At 41.0% G+C, this 23,724-nt stretch overlaps 1 protein-coding gene across 2 annotated transcripts in view; it reads left to right on the top strand.

Annotated features, from left to right (window-relative positions):
• ASTN1 (astrotactin 1) overlaps positions 1–23,724 on the top strand; it is a 289,142-nt gene that overhangs the window by 154,015 nt on the left and 111,403 nt on the right. For both annotated transcript variants that reach the window (XM_087726796.1, XM_087726795.1), the window contains exon 8: positions 4,487–4,571. In XM_087726796.1, coding sequence (XP_087582922.1) covers positions 4,487–4,571 — 85 coding nt within the window. The remainder of the gene's footprint in view (positions 1–4,486; positions 4,572–23,724) is intronic.

The raw sequence follows: 23,724 nt of genomic DNA, 5'->3' as shown, positions 1-23,724 counted from the left end.
TTTATAAATATGAGCATGATAGTGTAGAATAATGATATCCAAGGACCAGAGGTGGGTTTCAAAAAAGTTTGGAACCTCTTCTGTAGGTGTGGCCTGCTTTCCAGGTCCACTGGTGGAACCTCTTCCAACCGGTTCGGTAGATTTGATGAACCGGTTCTACCGAATAGGTGCGAACTGGTAGGAACCCACCTCTGTACCAATGTCTAACTTTAATTCCATCACCTTGGAGAAGCAGTCTGGTTGCGTGCTCAGGTGACTAATCATACTGCAAATATCTCCATCTACTGTTACCATTTTGCAGCTTTGACATCTGAGTAAAAACGATCACCCCTAAATGGACACTTGGAGATGTAGAACTCCATTTGTTCTAGTGGTTAAGGCACCAGGCTAGAAACCAGGAGACTAGTACCTAGTACCTGGGTTCTAGTACCACTGTAGGCCTAAAAACTATCTAGTTGACCTTGGGCCAGTCACGCTTTCTTAAGCCAGAGAACTTACTCTACAGGGTGGTTGTTGGGAGTAAAAATAGGGAGAAAAAGAACTGTTATGTAGTTGCCAAAAGATACACATGAGAAAAGGGTGAGTGTGGAAGGGGGAAAAAAGTGTTGATTTGCCAAAAGCCTGGTCAAGTAGAAGATGAAACAGTCATCAGAATAGGAATTCACTTCTGAATAAGTGTCTGGTTTGAATGGGACAGTGGGAGAGCTTCACTCTTGTGGCCTTTCCACTGAGTAAGCATCTTTCTCCTCTCTGTTTTGCACCTGTTGGCAATTTCATTCGAGCAATATGAAAGGAGAACAATTCCTTTCTGTCAACTTTCCCTTTATAGTTTTATAAGCTTTTGTTACGCTCTCCTCTCACAGTGTGATGCAGTGTGACCTTTTATGTATTTCCTCAAAAGTGTGGCCTACTACATTCAGTGATTACAGCTTTATTCCTTTCTAAACTAATGTAATTTCTTTAGGATGAAAAGCTTAGTAAAGCTGGGTTTTCAAAGAGGAATGCCTGAGAGCTAATCGGGAAGAAGTCCCTGAAAGGCCCAGTAGGGTTCCACATAATTATTGTTTGTTTGTTTTTTAATTTATAAAGCGGTGACCTGGGTGGCATAAAGGAAGGAAAGGGAATAAAATAAAAGGTATAAAAGTGTAAAAAGGAGTAAGCAAAAGATATTGACATCTCATTCCTTGCCATTTCATTTAGTAGAAAATGTCTCACAACTCATTGGATGATGATGATGATGATAGCAATAGCAATAGCAGTTAGACTTATATACCGCTTCATAGGGCTTTCAGCCCTCTCTAAGTGGTTTACAGAGTCAGCATATCGCCCCCAACAACAATCTGGGTCCTCATTTTACCCACCTCGGAAGGATGGAAGGCTGAGTCAACCCTGAGCCGGTGAGATTTGAACAGCCGAGCTGCAGAACTGCAGTCAGCTGAAATAGCCTGCAGTGCTGCATTTAACCACTGTGCCACATCATGATGATGATGATGATGATGATTGCAACAACATAATTGTATCACAGCGGCCAGTTGTTTCGCCAGATTTGGCATTGGTTACTAGTCGGGCCCCACCCAGGGGCCTAGGACGTTGTAACATATTTTCGTAATATGCGTGCAGATCCAAGCAGTGCGGCTTTCTGCATTTAACTGATGGTGATTTTGTCCATTTTTAACTGTTTTAAATGTAATTCCAATGCTTTTGGAATAGCACCCAGTGTGCCGATTACCACTGGAATTACCACTGCTGGTTTGTGCCATAGTCGTTGAATTTCGATTTTTAAGTCCTGGTATCTTGCGATTTTTTCATGTTCCTTCTCGGCGACCCTGCTATCACCTGGTATTGCAATGTCTATGATTGCAGCCTTATTTTTCTCAACCAGTGTGATGTCTGGTGTATTATGCGCCAGTATTTTGTCCATTTGTATACGGAAATCCCACAAGATCTTGACCATCTGATTTTTGGTGACTTTTTCAGGCTTATGTTCCCACCAGTTTGTTGTTGTTTTAATATTATAATTTTTGCACAAATTCCAGTGGATCATTTGTGCTACTGAATTGTGCCGCAATTTATAATCAGTCTGTGCGAATTTTTTTACAGCAGCTGAGTATGTGATCAACAGTTTCATCAGCTTCTTTGCAAAGATTATTATTATTATACAATTGTATCACAGCGGCCAGTTGTTTCGCCGGATTTGGTATTGGTTACTAGTCGGGCCCCACCCAGGGGCCTAGGACGTCGTAACGTATTTTCGTAATATGCGTGCAGATCCAAGCAGTGCGGCTTTTTGCATTTGACTGATGGTGATTTTGTCAATTTTTAACTGTTTTAAATGTAATTCCAGTGCTAATAATAATAATAATAATAATAATAATAATAATAATAATAATAATAATTTGTTGATCACAACAAATAAGGTCACAATCATAGATATCGCAATACCAGGTGATAGCAGGGTCGCCGAGAAGGAACATGAAAAAATCGCAAGATACCAGGACTTAAAAATCGAAATTCAACGACTATGGCACAAACCAGCAGTGGTAATTCCAGTGGTAATTGGCACACTGGGTGCTATTCCAAAAGCACTGGAATTACATTTAAAACAGTTAAAAATTGACAAAATCACCATCAGTCAAATGCAAAAAGCCGCACTGCTTGGATCTGCACGCATATTACGAAAATACGTTACGACGTCCTAGGCCCCTGGGTGGGGTCCGACTAGTAATCAATGCCAAATCCGGCGAAACAACTGGCCCCTGTGATACAATTGTATAATAATAATTATGTTGCCTTTTTGCTCTACTGGCAAGATGTTGTTTGTTTCCAAATAATCCATCATGTTATCTGCAATAATGCCTGTGAGTAATTTGAAGGTTGTTGGTAAGCATGTTATTGGTCTATAGTTTTCAGGGTAAGCATGTTATTGCTTACTTATTATTATTATTATTATTATTATTATTATTATTATTAGTAGTAGTAGTAGTAGTAGTAGTATCATCATCATCATCATCATCATCATCATCATCATCATCATCATCATTATTATTGTATTACTGGACATTTATATATTGCTGCTTGCAAGCTGCCAAGAGTCATAATGACTGAATCAACAAAAACATTCATTTAAAAAAAAAATTAATTGCAGGTTCCAAATAAATAAATATTTTCAGATTCATCATAAATAAGGGAATGTGAGATTGTGACACAGATATTGTATGAAACTGGAATCAGTCATATTTGCTGGCTTGCTTGCTTGCTTGTTTCTGTAAGGTAAGAGGCAGTGGTGGGTTTCAAAAAAAAATTCGAACCTACTCTGTGGGTGTGGCCTCCTTTGTGGGAGTGGCTTGCCGGCCATGTGACCTGGTGGGAGTGGCTTGCCGGCCATGTGTTTTCTCTCTCTCTCTCTCTCTCTCTCTCTCTCTCTTTCTTTCTTTCCTTCCTTTTGTCTCTCTGTCCCTTTTTCCTTTTTTTCTTTCATCTCTCACTTTTTCTTTCTTTTTTTCTTTTTTTATTTCTTTCTTCCTCTCTTTCTCTCTCTCTCTCTCTCTCTTTCTTTCCTTCCTTTTGTCTCTCTGTCCCTTTTTCCTTTTTTTCTTTCATCTCTCACTTTTTCTTTCTTTTTTTCTTTTTTTCTTTCTTTCTTCCTCTCTTTCTCTTTCTCTCTCTCTCTCTCTCTCTTTCCTTCCTTTTGTCTCTCTGTCCCTTTTTCCTTTTTTTCTTTCATCTCTCACTTTTTCTTTCTTTTTTTCTTTTTTTCTTTCTTTCTTCCTCTCTTTCTCTCTCTCTCTCTCTCTCTCTCTCTCTCTCTCTTTCTTTCCTTCCTTTTGTCTCTCTGTCCCTTTTTCCTTTTTTTCTTTCATCTCTCACTTTTTCTTTCTTTTTTTCTTTTTTTCTTTCTTTCTTCCTCTCTTCCTCTCTCTCTCTCTCTCTCTCTCTCTCTCTCTCTCTCTCTCTCTCTGTGTGTGTGTGTGTGTGTCTCTCAGTGGTGGGTTTCAAAAAATATTTGGAACCTCTTCTGTAGGTGTGGCCTGCTTTCCGGGTCCACTGGTGGAACCTCTTCTAACCGGTTCGGTAGATTTGACGAACCGGTTCTACTGAACTGGTGCGAACTGGCAGGAACCCACCTCTGGTAAGAGGCCACAGAACAGGCATTGAGTATTACACTAAAAATGTCCAGATTCCTTTTCTTGTTCATCCTCTGACTCTCTGCCTATTTTTTTTGCCATTTTATGTATTGTTCCCAGCTGTATGATACACTGCAAGTGATGAGGTGGCGAGAATGGTGTGCAGGAGGCTTGCAGAAAAGCATTGTGATCTTGGCGCGTCTTATCTCCAATTCGATTCCTAGTAATTCCTAGTGTGGCATTTTTCTTTCTCCACTCCTGCTGCATACTAAATTGACAGCTCCCAGCCAAACTCATTCCCCTTTTCAGAGTTGTTACGTAACTCATTTATTATTCTCTTGTTTTTGTTCTTTCCCTTCAAGGTGAGTGCCTTTGCTATGAAGGTTACATGAAGGATCCAGTGCACAAACACCTTTGCATCAGGAACGAATGGGGCACGAACCAAGGGTAGGTGATTTTCATAGCTCTGCCAGATTTCTTTTTTTGCTTAACCTGAAGCGAAGGGCGACAGCACCTCAAGCAGCTTGGCCATCAAGCAAGACAGCTTGGAAAAGTTAAGAGAGTTGTAATAAAAGCCAAGTGATGCCTGTAAGGAAGTATTCACAATGTCCTGGGCTTCGGTTTGTAAAAAGAGAACTGTTGAAGTTAGAGGATGGCTGAATTGAATTGAATTGGATTTATTGCACTTATATGCCGCCCTTTTCCCCGGAGGGGACTCAGGGCGGCTCACAATCCAAGTCAGGGAAGGGGATACAGATAAGGCTGATGTTAAACAAAGATATAACTAATAAAGTTTCAGGGGTTTGAAAGTAATACATATTTCATTTCATGAAGAACAGATCAAGGCTGCGTATCTGCTGTGACCAACATATTTGGCTTCATATCTGCTGGTCCAGTTGGCCCACTGGTGAAATCTAATTCCCCCCTCCTCCTGTGGGCATTGCTGGGTAGGGGGGGCATGTGACTGGGTGGGTGTGGCCGCCTACTGCCAATTACCTCCACTAGGCCAATAAGATCCCATAGATTAGGCCTCCTCCGAATTCCATCGGCCGGCCAATGTCGGCTGGCAACTACCCGGAGGAGAGCCTTCTCGGTGGCTGCTCCGACCCTCTGGAACGAACTCCCCGTGGAGATTCGTACCCTCACCACCCTCCAGACCTTCCGCGCAGCCCTTAAAAGCTGGCTGTTCCGACAGGCCTGGGGCTAGAGACCTCAACCCCGCTCGAATAGTATGATTGTTGCGTTTTTAATGATGTATTGTTTTTTATGTTTGTAACTTGTTTGTCTTCCCTCCCCCTGAATTGTGAGCCGCCCTGAGTCCCCCCAGGGAAAAGGGCGGCATACAAATAAAGCAATTACAATTACAATTACAACTTTTTTTTTCACTTTCAGCTATTTTTTAAAAGCTTTTTAAAGCATTTTCCCCTGCTGTTTTGGGAGAACTGGCAGGGAAAAAAATTCTTTAAAAAGCTTTAAAAATTAGCTTCCAATGATTGCGCGGTTCAGCTGTGAGCCGCGTGATCGGCAGAAGCTTTTTTTTTTTTACTACCAGTTTGCAGAACCAAGGACAATCGTCCATACCTGTTTGGTAGAACTGGGAAGATTTCACCTCTGAGTTGGCCCCATTCAACCCATTCAACCCCCATTCCAAAAAAATTCTCTCTACCTTCAGTGATCGAGGTTGCTGGTGCTCTGTGGACTTCAAGTCAAACGTTGACTGTTTCATTTGAAACCCTAAACTGCATGGCACTGGAATGAATCAGGCGGCACCTTATTAAAATTGAATGTGCCTGGTCCAGTAATTTAGTGAGAGAGTTTTGTTACAGGTTCTTTTTGGTACCAGCTGATTATGACTACCTGGCTTTTAGGGAGATGTTACTGGTCATTTAATTTTTCTTTCTGTGTTTATTTTACCAGTTGGATATTGGTCTGGATTTATTATGTTCTTGTTTTCTTTTTGTTAGATCTTGTATATCATCCTATGTTCATTGGCACTAGGATAGGTTGTGGGTACAGTAAAAGAAATAGAGAGCCAGTTTGGTGTGGTAGTGAAGGCACCAGGATAGAAAACAGGAATCTCTTAAGTTCTAATTTTGTCTTAGGCACAAAGCCAATGCGTGATCTTGAACCAGTCCGTCTCTCTCAGCCTTAAGAAGGAGGCAATAGTAAACTGTTGTGGCCCAGCAGGAGCCGTTGGAGCTGCCACCAGACTCTGACAGTGAGGGGCCCTATGAGTAGGCTCTGGAGGATGTGGAGGACCCTGGACAGGGTTCCGACTCCGAGCAGGGGGCACAGAGGCTGGTTGGCCACCAGGAGGCACCTGAGCCTTGAACAATGGGGCGGAAACAAGGGAGAGTGAGCCGGATGCCAGCAGTGAGTTGTTCCTGGATGCCCGGCACCGAAGAGCTACTAGGCGTCAGGAACAGTTGCGCAGTTACAGGAGATAATTGCACTCAGCGGGTGGTTGTTAGGCTCCTTTCCAGACTATAAAAAGACTGCTTGTGCACACGCCCCTCTTGCAGAAGTCAACACAGGAATTAATGTCGGAGAACATGATTGTGAGCTTGGCAGGCTGGATTGCTGCCAAGCCTTATCTGTGCTGGATTGCTGCCCAAGCTTGTCTGTGCCGGTTTGCTGCCAAGGACCTGTCTGTCTGTTAATAAATTGCGTAAAGTATCTTTGACTCGAAGTGTACGTTGGTGTGGGATGAGGGGGGTCAGAACAGTAAACTATTTCTGAAAATCCTTGCCAAGAAAACTGCCACCAAGAGTCAATCCTGACACAAAGGGACAAAAAAGAAGAAGAAAATGCATATGTACAAGAACCGCTCAGAGATGCCTCAAACTGTGAAATGGGCAGCATATAAATTTAATAAATAAATAAAATGGAAATGAAGGGTCTGCAGTGTCAGCAAGAAATGGCTGGCAGTGTATTTCCACACACTATCTGGCATCTCCTCCATTCAGTTGATGGGGGAGGGGAATAGAGATTGTGAGAAGATTCATGTGAGCCATATTGATTGTTCTTTGCAACGCTGGGTAAATTTCCCTCATCTTGGTCTCTGTTGTTCGCCGGATCACAGTGAGCAACTGGTTGTTCTGTTCAAGTGGATTCCTCTCAGCCAGAATGTGACTTGAACAGAATCCATCATAGAACAGGGTTAATACTTCCTGCAGGATGGGATGAATTCTTTTCTGCTTCAACATTTACAAGAACTATGTTTAAAAAAAACCCTATCTTGGTCTAAGAAGAGTATTAAGTCACACTAAACTATTCCTTTCTTGGTTTAAGTAACAGATTCATTTGATTAAACTGGCTATCTAGATTCATTGTCATTTGTTTGGGACTTGGAACTGGGGATCTTCCTTAATCCACCTATGCCTATATAGCAGTGGTGGGTTTCAAAAATTTTTTGAACCTACTCTGTGGGTGTGGCCTCCTTTGTGGGAGTGGCTTGCCAGCCATGTGTTTTCATTCTTTCCTTCTTTCTTTTTCTTTCTTTCTTTCTTTCTTTCTTTCTTTCTTTCTCTCTCTCTCTCTCTGTCTCTCTCTGTCTCTTTCTCTCTCTCTCTCTCTTTCCTTTTGTCTCTCTGTCCCTTTTCCCTTTTTTTCTTTCATCTCTCTCTCACTTTTTCTTTCTCTTTTCTTTTTCTTTCTTTCTTTCTTTCTTTCTTTCTTTCTTTCTTTCTTCCTTTCTCTCTCTCTCTCTCTCTCTCTCTCTCTCTCTGTATGTGTGTGTGTGTGTGTGTGTCAGTGGTGGGTTTCAAATTTTTTTGGAACCTCTTCTGTAGGTGTGGCCTGCTTTCTGGTGGAACCTCTTCTAACTGGTTCGGTAGATTTGACAAACCGGTTCTACAAACTGGTAGGAACCCACCTCTGCTATATAGGAAAAGTGCACCTTGCTTGCTAGTTTCCTTGAATGTCTTGGCAGAATTTCATCAAACCAATTATGGTATTTTTCTGGATCATTTCCTGATATTGCCCTAAGGAACACTAATTGCTTCTGGATATTCTATCCTGTTGGGCTATGTGTGGAAGGAGCCAATGTGTCAATGGTAACCCTTTGTGAGCTGGTTGGGCTTAGGGCCAGTTATTCTCTCCTCATCCCATCTTGACGAACTTACCTTGAAAGGTGTCTTGAAATTGTAAAAGACTGGGACTTGGGCCCTCAAGTATGCAAGACATTTCATTGTGAACTTGCTAAACATTTAAATTAAAAGAAGAGAAAAATTTGACAGTGTCCCTGTGCTGTTAGGTACAGAGGGAAATATATCCTGTCCCACCCCCAATGTGTAAAGGGAAAGCAGACCTTTATTTCTAGCCTTTTAATTGTAATTTGGTTTTTTTTAAGAATTTGTTTTTATTTCTAAACATAAAAAAACAACATAAAAAAATTATCATACAGCATGTCGTTTGGTTACAAGTGTTTTTGCATCCATATTCTCAATTACATTTACAATCACAGATTTTTCATCTAATATAACTAAGTACCTCACTTTCATTGTACAGTGTATATATTCAATTACAATTAATATATATTTTTCCCAATAATCCTAATTCCCTTACATTCTCGATTGTCTGTTTAATTACAATATACCTTTATATAATCACCTATCCCGATATGAATTTTTTTTACCAACCATTTATATTTGTATATCACTGTTTTCAATTATGTATAATCCCACCAATCAACTATTGAGTATGCTTTTGGAGCCGAGGTGGCGCAGTGGTTAGAGTGCTGTACTGCAGGCTACTTCAGCTGTCTGCTAGTTCGGCAGGTTAGCTGTTCAAATCTCACCGGCTCAGGGTTGATTCAGCCTTCCATCCTTCCGAGGTGGATAAAATGAGGACCCGGATTGTTGGGGGCAATATGCTGACTCTGTAAACCGCTTAGAGAGGGCTAAAAGCCCTATGAAGTGGTATATAAGTCTAACCGCTATTGCTATTACTATTATGTTCATTATTGTCCTTCTACATCATTCATTCAAACAGATGTTATTCCATCATTTTTCAATTTGATTTTTTAAGCTTACTCATTGTGGCATTTGAAACGTTGTATTTTCATTTCCTATACTCTGAGCTTGAGCATGGATGGGTGGATTTAATTCTAATTAATGAATACATTGGAATGGGCATCTGCTTGTCTTTACATTACACACTTGCATGTAGCCCTGATCGGGTGAAACAAATACTCTACTAATTGTAGAGTATGATTGCTTGAGCTAAAGGGGAGGGACAGTCACAAAATTTACCATTATCTCCATGTATTCTAGAAACTCAACTTCGGTATTGATTACAGAACTCACTCTATTAAACCCCAGCACAAGATGATAGAGCTTCATTTCTTTTTTTTTTAGTCCTGTTTATAGAATTAGTGTGAAATCAGACCTTGGAGTGCAGTGATTTTCACCTTCCCTATAGTTAGTAGTTGACCTGAAAGGCAGGTCTAAGTTTGGTAGTTAAGTCTTAAAATTGATGTTGTTTGGTGACGGAATTTGAAAGAATTATTAATCTCTCAATGGTTGTATCCTTTGATTATAGGAGACTATAGAAAAATGTGCATTTATTTTATTAACTGTTTCTGCTTATTTCACTCTTGGTATATTTCTATAAAATACTAAAAAGGAGAGAGACCACAGTGCCCCCTAGTGGTTAGTGCCTACTAATGGAAAATAAAGCTTGCACAAGCAATTGTGAATCCTAGAATTGCCAGATCTTTGAGCAAACATTTGCCTTTAAACATTTCAAAGCAGAAATCTTCGTGTGAGCACAAATCAATCTATCTATCTATCTATCTATCTATCTATCATCTAACCTCAAGATAGTTATAATAAGTGTCTTTAATATATCATGTCCTTTATGACAACTTCTTTCCCTGGATAAATCTCAGTTTCATCAATAAGAGAATGCAGGTGAATAGGTATTTTATTCTGTAATAGAGGCATTGGGGGATGTCTTACTTCAGTATGTCAACATTGTTCTTGGCATGTACAGGGAAGCAATAATAGGCTAGATAAGATAAAGGATTACAGGTGCCATGTGATCAGTGGTGGGTTGCTTATCCCGTTCCAACCGGTTCGGTTGGAACGGGGCCGGCGGCGTCCTCATGCATGCACGAAGTTCACGCATGCGTCTTAGCGCCTGCGCGATGCTCCAGCTGCTCACGGAGAATCGCGCAGGTGCTGTATGTGCCATGCGCCTGCGTGGAAGCGCAGAAGCCTTCAACGACCGGTAAGGAGCGCGGGCGGGCGGGCCCTTCACCGTTCCCGGAAGTTACTTACTTTCATTTGTTCTTTGTCTCTTCTCACAAAATTCTTCAAGCTTTAGCAAGTCTCTTTGCTAAATTCAATATAGGAAAATTATCCAGATCATTCTCTTTGTTTCTTATTTGTTTTTTTAGTTTTTGAGATATTAGCCATTTTTTTTGTATGTTCAGTATCTTTTTCAATATCATTGTTCAAAAATATCCTCAGTAGGTCCAATGTTAAACTATGTTGCTTCATTCTGTATGTATTAGTAAAACCATTATTAAGTATTCCCCTTCTTAAATGTAATCCTTACTTCCTACAAGTTTCCTCTAGGGTCTAATCTTCAATGACTCATCCTAACACATTTTAACAGAATTCAAAACAAAAGCACTTTCCCATGAGAAAGATTATAATAATTCCTTTAGTCCATTTGTAACTTTCTAAAATCAGTTCTAATCTCTCTATTGCTGTTTATTCCAAAAGGGGGAAAAAAATAAGTTAAACTTAAACTTGTATTTAAAGCTTCTTTCAATAGAGATTGAAGGAAGCTCACCCAATAATACAAAACTTGTCACTCCAAAGGATTTGAAATAGAAGTATGCAATCCCTGTATACATACACACACAAACACACACACACACACACACACACAATATAGATAGTTACAACAAGGCTGAAAAACAGTGACTTATGACCATTGCTGCATTCCCTTGGTCATTGTGATCAAAATTCAGGTGCTTGGTAACCAGGGGTGGGTTTCAACCGGTTCGCGGCGGTCCCTGCGAACCGGTTGGTCGGCGAACCTGGAAGTAAGTAACTTCCGGGAACGGTGAAGGGCCCGCCCGCGCGCCTGCGGTGCTTACCCGGTTTTGACTAGTTCTGCGCTTCCACGCATGCGCAGGACGCATACAGCCGCTGGCCCCGTTCCAACCAAACCGGTTGGAACGGGGCGAGAAACCCACCCCTGTTGGTAACTGATTCATATTTATGACAGTTGCAGTCTCCAGGATCATGTGATCATCTTTTGCAGTCTTCTGACAAGCAAAGTCAACTTGGAAGCCAGATCCAGCCAACAACTGCAATCATTCACTTAACAACTGTGGCAAGAAAAATGGGCCAAAACTCACTTAAGTATCTCACTTAGCAACAGAAACTTTGGGCTCAATTATGGTCAAAAGTCAAGGATTTTGTGTCTGTGTGTATTTGTGTGTGTGTGTGTGTGTGTGTGTGTGTGTGTGTGTGTGTGTGTGTGTAAGAGAAGAGAGAGAGAGACTGACTCATTTTAATTTTTAAAGTTACTTAGAGAAACATCATTTCATGCATGTTTCCAAAAATAAAAGTTCCGTATGTCAGTTGTGTGAAGGAATCCTCTTGAGTATACAGGGCCTCTGGGGATGCACTACCTCACATGTCTTCCTAGCTTGCCTCTTCTTTACATGTCACAATGCAACGTGCATGATATGAATTAGGCTCCCAGGGTACCATCACCTACAGTTCTGATCACGATTATTGGGCTGTGATAATAATAACTGAAAAGTTATGGTGGTGTATATTTGTTCTTCATTTGCTCTTCCAATCATAAGATTCTAAGCCTCTGGCCTAAGGATTGTTCTCCCCCAGTTGAGTCATTTAGATAGATGCAAGCATAGTTCAAGAATTCAGACTGAACAGCAGAAGTCTGCGTTCATCTTATTTGCTTTAGTTCTGTAGAATATGTCTCGAAGCTCAGCCCCCTCCTGATTGATCACTAAGAATTGTAGAAGCATTCTATCAGTTCCAGGTACTCTCGCTCTAGGAATCATTAGGAATTCAATATGCAGAGGGTATTAATTAACATTTGCAACTTACGAACTGTTGGATGTATAATACATATATAAGTTTATATAAAACAGATGAGATAACTTCCCTGCTGTGCTGTGAGCGATTTACCATTTTAATTATGTAAAACCTCAGTTTATATATAAATTTACAAATTTATCTAGATTTTTTCAGTGGGTATAATTGAAGCAAAGACATGCACATTGAAATTGTGTTGGGTTAGGGTTCAGTTCGCTGGAAGAATTAAAAACATTCCTGATTATTTCCAATTTAAATCAATTTGGAAAGCCATTACCAGTATTTAGTAATACAATACATCATATTGCCTCTGCGTTTGTACTTTTAAGATATTTAACTTTCAGTTAATCTCGGAATCAGAGTTGAGTATTTCTAAATCTTGTGTATTGTATATACAACACGTTTTATTTTTATACTTCAGACTTCTGTAGCAAGTTCCCCTAACTCTTAATTAACAAATAAATGTATTCCCAACACAGCAGAATTACCAGAGAGCAGAACCGCTGACTAAGAGTATGGAAAATTGCTTGAATTGGAGCCTAATCATTGTAATGGCTTCTGTGCTAAGGCAGTGCTGGCATATATAAGAATCCTAATTATCAATTTACACCCTTTAGCCCCTGTATCATAATTACAATTACGGTAGTTAAGGGATGTCAAAAAAAAGGACAAAATTGGATTTTTCATCCCCACCTCTGGAGATTTATGGCAGAAAAATAGATTGTAATCCGGGTTAATTAATGGGAATAATAGACCAGCAACTTCTTGGCACAAAGTTTATGTAGATCTCATTTGTATAAATTGAGATATGCCCCTCCATTTCTCCGTTGCCTGATCACTAAATGCAGGAAACAAGGCTTTTGAATGACTAGGATCAAATCAGCGGGCCACCAGATTCAGACTAATTGTCATAGCTTCAGAAAGGGGCATTGAGAATAATAAGGCTACTGGAAACTTCATATGTGATGTAAGATTGAGGGCGTTGGGCATATTAAATTTGAGACTAAAGGAGTTAGATATGATAATATTCTTCAAATATCTGGCAACATACTTGGATTTAGTCAGACAAAAAAATATGATCCTTCGTTGACAAAATTAAGTTTTAAAGTAGTCTGTTACAGCCTTCTTTAGGATTTCTACATTTGACAAACAGCTTTAGATGAATAGTTTAGATCAGCCGTCCCCAACCTTTGAGGCTTGGTGGCCTGGAGGGGAGGGAAACCGACCACATGAGCAGCAGACACATAAGTAAATTATGTGTGCGCACTGGCCCACTGTTCATATAAGTTGAGCTGTGGATGCATACATGTATGCCTGCCTGGTTTCAATTAGGGCATAGTAGTTGCTGTCTTTATTCCTGAACCTTTAGTCCTTCCAAACCATGAGTTCCCAGTTCAGAATCTTCTAATTTTCACTACCAACTGATTTTTCCAGATTATTTGAGTCATTCTGAGCCTTTTGTGGGCAAATACTTTGCTCATGGTCATTACTTGTAATATCTTTATAATTTCTTTTGAGTTATTTGGAATTTTTTTCTTCTGTCTTCTTACAGATCTTCAGACAACAAAACCTATAGAATCTTTACTACAATTAAGGAAGCGGTCTAATTTTTGACCAGCTTAGCAAGATAACATTCTAGCCTGTCATTATGCTTTACTTACAAATGTGATTATTCTCAAATTATTATCTGCCTTTCCTTCCAAACCCTCGTTACTTATAAAGCCCTACATGATATCGGATCTGGGTACTTGAGAGACCGCCTCCTGCCAATTACCTCCCAAAGACCTATTAGATCCCATAGATTAGGCCTCCTCCGAATTCCATCTGCCGGCCAATGTCGACTGTCGAGTACTCAGAGGAGGGCCTTCTCTGTGGCTGCTCCGGCCCTCTGGGACGACCTCCCCGTAGAGATTTGGACCCTCACCACCCTTCAGGCTTTCCGCAAAGCTGTCAAGACCTGGCTGTTCCGGCAGGCCTGGGGCTGATGAGTTCGCAGCCCCACTCGAATTGTTGTGATTGTTGTGAGTTTTTTTTAAACTGTTCTTTGTAATTTGTTTCTCGTTTTGTTTGTTCTTGTATTGTTCCCTTCCCCTTGGTTTGTTAGCCGCCCTGAGTCCCTCTGGGAACAGGACGGCATACAAGTTTAATAAACCCTTAAACCCTGCTATGAGACAGTTACTTTTAAGTGGCCTTTTGTCTTCATTTACCTTTAATTTTCTTGCTCTCCCATGATACAGTCTTCCTTTACTCAGACAATTTGACGTAGTCTTCAATTTACAACCACAGTGGAATCCAAAATTGATATTGCTAAGCTAGTTAGTTGTTAAGTGAATTTTGCCCCATTTTTATTATCTCTTTTGCCACAATTGTTAAGTGAATCACTACAGTGGTTAAGTTACTATCATGGTTACTAAATGAATCTGGTTCCCCCATTGACTTTGCTTCTCTGAAGGTTGCAAAAAGTGATCACATGACACACACACCCCCAGGATACTACATTCGTCATAAATATGAGTCAGTTGCCAAGCGCCTGAATTTTGATCACATGGGGATGCTGGAATGGTCATATTTGTGAAAAATTATCATGAGTCACTTTTTAATGATGTTATAACTTGGTCACCATTGTGGCCCAGCAGGAGCCGTTGGAGCTGCCACCAGACTCCATCAGCAAGGGGCCCTCTGAGTCGGCTCTGGAGGATGTGGAGGACCCTGGACAGAGTTCCGACTCCGAGCAGGGCGCAGAGAGGCTGGTTGGCCACCAGGAGGCACCTGAGCCTTGGACCAGTGGGGAGGAGACAAGGGAGAGTGAGCCGGAGGCCAGTAGTGAGTTGTTCCTGGATGCACGCCATCGAAGAGCTACTAGGCGTCAGGAACAATTACGCAATTACAGGAGGTAATTGCGCTCAGCTGGTGGTCATTAGGCTCCTCTCCAGACTATAAAAAGCTACTTGTGCACACGCCCTCTTTGCAGAAGTCAACACAGAATCGAATGTCGGAGAACTTTGTGTGAGCTTGGCAGGCTGGATTGCTGCCAAGCCTTGTCTGTGTTTATTGCTGCCTGAGTTTGTCTGCGTTGCTGCCAAGTCCTTATCTGTTTGTTATGCTTGGCTTTCAGCCACCGAGGTTTTGGTTGCTATTTTGGTCTTGCTATTAAAGTACATTCCAGTTAAGCTTGTCTCCGCAGTCGTTACGGGACGTAGGAGGGGGTCAGAACAGGTCACTAAGCAAATGGTTAAGTTGAGGACTACCTGTATCTAAAGCTCTTCATCAGGTTTATGTCTTGAATTTGGAGTGACGTGCTCAAATAATATGTGCAGCATGTTTAGAATTAACCTGATGTAGAAAGTAAACAACAAGGTAACAGGTATCATTTTGAACATCACTAGAGATTGTGAAGTAAGTAAACTACTTAGATTTTGAAAACTGGATTTTGAAACCCAGTTTCAAAATAAAGAGTTGAAACTATTTGAAATAATTCTGTAGTTAAAGGATTTGGAAGCTTTCGCTGTTCTGTTAATTTTTTCCCCCTCTTGACTGTCATCCAGGAATATCGGAATAACTTTTTTAAAAAAATCTTTCTTGTTATTTCTCTGTTTAGTATTCTTCCTGCTATGGCTTATGTCATATCAGCTGGTAAATAACACACTAGAGTAGTAAATTGCTACCTTTGTACAGTGACAGTCAGTACCCCGCTCTCAAGCCTTCACCAAACAAGTCAGAGATAAATGGTTGCTCCTTCTTAGATGACATTCTGGGGGGGGGGAAGCTTTTTAAAGGGCTGACGACTTGGGATTTTGGTTTTCTCTTTGCAATAAAAGGCATGTACTGAGCATTTGGACAGAGCCCTAGATCTCTATACAAGCAGAAGATGTCAGCCTCTAGTTCTTTAGCCTCTTTTTATACGTTACCTCTGAAGATTGAAGCTATATCAGTTTCCCCAGTTTTAATGTTGCAAATTCAAGACATCCATGGTGCATTTCAAGACAGAGTAATGGACTCAAAGAATAACAGAGTTGGAAAGGACCTTGGTGGTCTTCTAGGCCAATCCCCTACTCAAGCAGGAGACGCTGTACCGTTTCAGGCAAGTGGTTGTCCAATCTCTGTTTAAAAACCTCCAATGATAAGAGCACCCACAACTTATGGAGGCAAGCTGTTCCACTGGTTAATTGTTCATTGTTCAGGAAATTTCTTTTTAATTCTAAGTAGCATCTCTCCTTGATAAGTTTCTATCCATTACTTTTTCTCCTGCCTCAGGTGCTTTGGAGAATAGATTAACAACTCCTCAAATATTAGAAGTTTTCTACCATGTCATCCCTAGTCCTTCTTTTCATTAGACTAGACATTCCCAGTTCCCGCAACCATTCATCGCATCCTTTAGTCTCCAGCCCTCTAATCATCATTTTGCTCTTCTCTACATTCTTTCTAGAGTCTCAACATTTTTTTTTGTATCATGGTGACCAAAACTGGATGTAATATTCCAAATGTGGTCTTATCAGTGCAGTATAAAATGGCATTAACACTTCACCTGATCTTGATTCTATCCCTCTGTTGATGCATCCTAGGACTGAGTTGGCATTTTTGGTAGCTGCAGTACACTGCTGGCTCATATTTATGTGGTGGTCCATTAGTTCCCTTTCAAATTACTGCTGTTGAGCCAGGTATCACCAATTCTGTACCTGTGCATTTGGTTTTTCTTGCCTAAGTGTAAAATCTTACTTTTTTCACCACTAAATTGTATTTTGTTGGATAGGACCCAATGTTCAAGTCTGTCAAGATCCTTCAGGATCTTGAGCCTTTCTTCTAAAATGTTGGCTACTGTCCGCAGCTTGGTGTTGTCTGCAAATTGCAGATCAATAGCAATAGCAATAGCAATAGCAGTTAGATTTATATACTGCTTCATAGGGCTTTCAGCCCTCTCTAAGCGGTTTACAGAGTCAGCATATCGCCCCCAACAACAATCCAGGTCCTCATTTTACCCACCTCGGAAGGATGGAAGGCTGAGTCAACCCTGAGCAGAGTGAGATTTGAACAGCCGAACTGCAGAACTGCAGTCAGCTGAAGTAGCCTGCAGTGCTGCATTTAACCACTGCACCACCTCGGCTCTGAAATGAACCACTTGCTTCTATATGGTTGGTCCTAAACCCAAGGGAGTTTTAAAAATGATAAAGAGCTGAGGATTCCTCTACCAGTATAGCAGATTGTAATTAAAGGAATCTTCAATACCAATTCTTATATCCACAATGACTCCTACAGCACTACACTAGCTACTATTCTGAAATTAAATTGGATAATCTCCTATAAGGGAAGGATCAATTATTTCATACAATCCATTTTAGAGGATGTTGATTAGGGATGGTTCTTCTTGTGGCTTATTAGACAACAGCTATTAAAGCTAGTCTTCTCAACAACAATAATCGTGTTACCCATAGGGTCCTCTTCTTATTCCCAGCTCTTAGAATCATTATTTGGTGGTGTAATGGTTAGAATTCAGTATTTCAGGTTAAATCTTATGACTGTTAATTGCCAGAAGTTTGGAGGTTCGAATCTCACCGGGCTCAAGGCCGACTCAGCCTTCCATCCTTCCAAGCTCAGTAACCCTGAAAGGGACTTTTTAATGAAGAGGCATGGTGATACAGTGATCTAACCAGGGGTGGGTTTCTCGCCCCGTTCCAACCGGTTGGAACGGGGCCGGCGGCGTCCTTGTGCACGCATGCAGCGCGCATGTGCGTACTAGCATCTGTGCGATGCTCCAGCTGCTCCTGGAGGATCGTGCAGGCACTGTATGCATCCTGCGCATGCGTGGAAGCGCAGAACTCATCAAAACTGGGTAAGGAGCGCGGGCGGGCGTGTGGGCCCTTCGCCGTTCCCGGAAGTTACTTACTTCCGGGTTCGCCGACCAACTGGTTCGCAGGGACCGCCACGAACTGGTTGAAACCCACCCCTGGATCTAACCCAAGACTGTTAAGAAGCTTCACTCCTCTGACCAGCCTCTTTAACTAGGACATAGATTGGAACTGCAAACTGTTTCCCTCAAGGGCATTTTACTCTCAACCCTTCTGCTAGAAACTCAAGAAATCATTCCTTCCAGTATTGAGATTGAGTGATCTGTCATGTACACTCTATTTTTAGCCCCGAAAGTGCTATGATGTCCGACTAACTGCAGCTTCTGGATTTGGGACCAGCTAACCTGCTTTGGGAAACGTTCAACCATAATAGATGTCATGACATTGACTGTTATATATAGAGGATATTAAATCAAATTTGGGTGCTTCTCTTGATGCTATGTCCCACCTGAATTTTTGTGACTTTTACTCTAATTCAAGATGACCATTTTCTCTAACGGAGTTATAAACCCAGTTCTGAAGAAGGAGGTTGGCTCTGATTTTTATTTCAATTATTAAACAGTAATTTTATTATTAGTGCACACAAGTTTAATATCAGGGTTAAATCAAGGACAAAAAATCAGAGCATCTTAATCTTCCAAGACTGGATTACAGATTCCAAAGGTGCCATTTTAGAAAAAGAAACTGCACTAGCATTAATATCAGGCCTATATGCAAAGATCCAATTAAATTAATTTATTGTTATTCAAGCCTATGCACAGGAATATTATCAACTAATGGTTAACACCTGTTAAGATAAGGGCCAATGGAATTCAAGGGAGAGTTGGATTTAGTTCACTTATGGCTACATAGAGATTCTAGACTGATCCCTGTTTTAACTCTACCCCCAAATTCCACCATTCTCCCCCTTCAGTCATAGAGCAACAGACTGCTAAACTCACTTACATCAAAAGATTTCAGGATATATCAGAATGCCACAAACACAATGGGTTTTTAACACATTGCAATTGCTAAATTTTTGAGGTATTTGTAGTATATGTTACATATAACCTGCATTTGCACAACCCCCCTTTCTTGAAATATGCCCCTGGTTAGTCAGAAAAGAACATTAGCTCTAAAGTAGAACATTCTAAATTTCCAGTGCTCCTACAAAGAGGGAAGGCCACTCAAAAACCCAAATCTCACCATGAAGTTGTCTGAACACAGTACAAGTGTACTGTATAATCTCCCAATTTCAAGTTGTCCTTTCTCCTCATGATTAAAAAACCGCTTCAACCAAGGATGAACCTTCTAGAAGTCTCTAGAAGTCCAATATGTTCAAGACCATTTTCATCAGTTCAGGTAAGTGGACTGATAGATATTACACCAGTCTGTCCTGAGTGTCCAATGCAAGATGCCAACACTCTGAACTGACTTACCTGGACAAACAGAAAGGATTCCTGTTCTGACCCCCACCTTGCCTGTTCAAACACTACAGCCGAACGGAACTTCAAAGGAAATATTTTTATCAGTCCCGGCTTTTGCTGGCTGCGAGCCCAAAATAAACACAGATAAATTCTCTGGCAAAAAGTTAAACAGCAAATGCAAAAACAAACTCTTACAGCAAACCACTTCTCCAAGTTGGTTTCTCTGAATCATGAACACGAACGGGGAACCTTGACTAGAACAGGAATAGAACGGAACAAACGGAACGAACGTTGACTTCTGCAACTAGGGAGTGGCACCATCAGTCTTTTATCCGCAGGAGGAGATCCTTAACGAGCCACAGCTGCTTGTTATCCTCTCCTGTGAGCATCCTGAAACCACTCACAGGAGGTTTCTGTGTCAGAGTCTGATAGCAGCTCCAAAGGCTCCTACTGAGCCACAACCAATTCCGATAGACTACAGGAACTTCCCTTCTTTACTTCTTTACTTGGCCTATTCTAGTAATCCACCAAGTGTAGCGATAGGGACACTTATTCAACCAAATCAGCGTTTTCATGTTGTATTTGGTTTGTTTGGTTTGGTTTGGTTTGGTTTGGTTTATTGGATTTATATGCCGCCCTTCTCCCAAAGGACTCAGGGCAGCGTACAACATTAAAAAAAAAAACATATTACAAAAGTTAAAAAAAAAATTAGAATATCCAAAAAACAAACCCAATTAAGATTAACAATAACTTTTTTAAAAAATCAATTAAAATTAACAATGATCAATAATTTATTTTGTTTTGTTCAGGCCAGGCTGGCTTGCTGGAAAAGCCAATGTTTTAGGGCACGTCGGAAGGACCAGAGGTCGGGGATTATACGAAGCTCCGGAGGTAGCTCATTCCAGAGGGAAGGGGCTCCCACAGAGCAATAGCAAGCAATAGTTAGACTTATATACCGCTTCATAGGGCTTTCAGCCCTCTCTAAGCGGTTTACAGAGTCAGCATATTGCCCCCAACAACAATCTGGGTCCTCATTTTACCCATCTCGGAAGGATGGAAGGCTGAGTCAACCCTGAGCCGGTGAGATTTGAACAGCTGAACTGCAGAACTGCAGTCAGCTGAAGTAGCCTACAGTGCTGCATTTAACCACTGCGCCACCTCGACTCTAAGGCTCTCCCTCTGGGTGTCGCTAGCTGACACTGACTGGCCGACGGCACCCTGAGGAAGCAAACTCTGTGGGATCGCACTGGACGGTGGGAGGCTACCGGTGGCAGTAGGTGGTCTCGCAGGTAACCTGGGCCTAAGCCATGGAGCGCTTTAAAGGTCATGATTAGTACCTTGAATTGCACCCGGAAGACAATCGGCAACCAGTGCAGGCCGCCTAAGAGGGGTGCAACATGGGATGGCATTCAAAATCTGAGGTAGTGGTCATCATATGCTGATTTCAAATTGGGGAAGGAAAGTATAGAAATGGGAAACCACAGGTGTACTCCCTTTTTCTTCTGAGGGATATTATTCATGAGTTTTATTAAGCTACTGGTGGGTTATAGTCTTTTAATTTCCCACTAGTAAATGTCTCTTGCCACAAACTCCAGAGACCATAAAGAATATTTAAAAGTTTGGAATTTAAACACCGTAAAGAATATTAAAAAGTTTGAAATTTAAGTACTGTAAAGAATATTAAAAAGTTTGGGATTTAACTGAGCTTTTAACTGCAGCAGCTCTTGGATTACAGGCCGTTTGTGAGTCTTCCTTTACAAATTGGAGCCTATTGTCTCCTAGCACATTGCTCACTGGTACTGAAGAAAAGTCTCTAGAGGAGTAGCTGCATTAATATTTTAGTAAAATATTTAAGTTTTAGTAACTTAAAGATTCAACAGTTACATTCAGAATAGAAGAAATACACAGCTGGCAAGACTAATGCTCATGAAGTTTAGCTTGGTGTAAGGCTCTTCCCATGGAAACATGATCTCGTGGCAGAATGGATCTTGTCACGTGCTGTAATTGCTCAGACATACAAACAGTACTTATAACTAGAATGGGGGGGTGTTTGAAGGAGCAAAAATGAGGTTTTCACACAGACAGAGAGCCTCATGAAGGGAAAAGATCACTGAAATGGGCTACGAGGTTGGTAGGAGAAGAACTGTGGAGAAATTAGGGGAAAAAACAATGGGGCTGGTAAGCAAAGTGGGAGTCTTGATAGTCATGGCTGGTGAAAAAGAAGTTTCAAAAGTGATCCAAAATTTCCAAAGAGCAATCAGCAAAAGCACTGCTATGATATGTGGTGAGGACAGTAGAATATAGGATCAACTTAGTTTCAGTAGACATAGTGTCTATTTTGTTTATTTTGTGAAGATATGCAGAGGGAAAAGAGAATCTGTCTGACCTATGAAATTATCTTTGTTATTTGCGGAGTCATGTCCAACCCATCGCGACCCCATGGACAATGTTTCTCCAGGCCTTCCTGTCTTCTACCATCACCCAGAGTCCATTTAAATTCACGCCGACTGCTTCAGTGACTCCATCCAACCACCTCATTGTCTGTCATCCCCTTCTTCTTTTGCCCTCAATCTTTCCTAACATTAGGCTCTTCTCCGTGAGTCCTTCCTTCTCATTAGGTGGCCAAAGTTTCACTTAAGCTATTTAGAGGGAGAGTAAGAGTGAAGACTGATATTTTGCTGGCCACGACAGGTTGCCAGCTGTTTTAACTGGGGCCTTATAGAGAAGCAACCACATTTTAAGATAGGCATGCTGTCATTTTCGCAGAGATAACTATTGGCAGCCGAAAGATAGTTAATGAACCAAAGAGTACAGCAATTATGTCATAGAGTAATTTGTGATAGTCCACTCTTATTTGAAAGCAAACAAGGGGAGAGATGAACTATATATGTGCATTAACCAAATTTCACTTGGCCTTGCTTCTTATTGGAAAAGTCAACCTTTCAAAGAAATTGATGTCTTTTTATCCTTATTAGGCTAACTAAGACTAATATGAAGACCAGAATAGTTCACAAGAAAAGTCTTGCATGTTGTTCTTAGTCTGATTAATCCCAAGATTATCAGATTCCATTCCTCTGTGCCTCAAGAAACTATAGCCAAGCTTGTGAAAAGAGGGAGCATATTCTCTTTGTGAGAGAAATTTGGCTAACATGGTTCAGCTGCCCCAGTTCATCCCTTCCTCTCCTGAGTTGGTCTCCAGAGCACATCAAATGGCATGTTAGTTTGGTACAACTGAATTCCTGTGTGATACCTATTTACTTGTGAATAGCATCCCCTGCCCAGTGGCATTAAAGAATCAGCTGAATGAAAGGGAAAAAAACCACAAATACTTAAACACTACTGATAGAAAAGACGGTGTTTCACCCCCTGAGGGATTGCATTCCTTAAATATTTCTCTTTCACCTAAAGTTGACACTTTAAAAAAAATGACACTTGAGAATTCCAAGTAGCTGTATCAAAGATTTTCAATAAAAATAAAATTGGCAGCCTTTCTCAATTTACTGCTTTCTGGATGGGTTGAATTCAACTCCTATAATCCCAATTATCTCTGTCCCCATATTACCTAAAATTATTGTGTTCAGCAGGCTGTCTTATCTAGTTGTCATTTACTTTTTTCTTTGGCTTTCATACATTCTCCTTTCTGTTCCTTAGGTCTAGAGCATGCTCCAAGAACCTATGTCTTATTCTAATTTACTACATGTGATTGTCACTAACTATATCATGAACTATTTATGCCAACCCCTCCCCCCAACATTATCCACCTCCACCCAACTCAACATATGCTAATTTCCATCTCCTCTAGTACAGTCCAATCGTTTTAATTTGATTGAATAGATGACTGGATATCATCAGCAAATGCATGTAGGACAATGGAATCATAGGAATTCCCTCTAGATCCACACTTGACACCTTGCAAAACCAGGCAGGTTTCCAGTGAACTTGGTTTCTGATTCCCAGATGCCTGAATGCCTCACATTCTGCTTTCTATCAACACGCCACCTATCAGGTGTCTCTGTCACTGGACTGGACAAATGCAGGAACATTCCTGACTTCCCCCCTTCTCAGTCACTACTTAGTCCTAAAACTCAATCACTGTGGTATCTTCATCAGGGGTCTTCTTGAAAGATCTCAAATGCCATCTTTAATCTCTCAAAAAACATTCTTACTAGCTTGAGTCTGGCACCAGCACTTCCCTCTATAGTTGCTGTTGCAGGCCTGCATAATTGAGAATAGAAATAGAAAACTTCCCCATCCTGTCCCTGCCCCA

The sequence above is a fragment of the Thamnophis sirtalis genome, unplaced genomic scaffold (assembly GCF_051295495.1).
Source record: "Thamnophis sirtalis isolate CommonGarterSnake01/CBP01778 unplaced genomic scaffold, rThaSir2_p1.2 scaffold_12, whole genome shotgun sequence".
Classification (NCBI taxonomy): Eukaryota; Metazoa; Chordata; class Lepidosauria; order Squamata; family Natricidae; genus Thamnophis; species Thamnophis sirtalis.
This window is presented reverse-complemented; position numbering and strand designations above follow the sequence as displayed.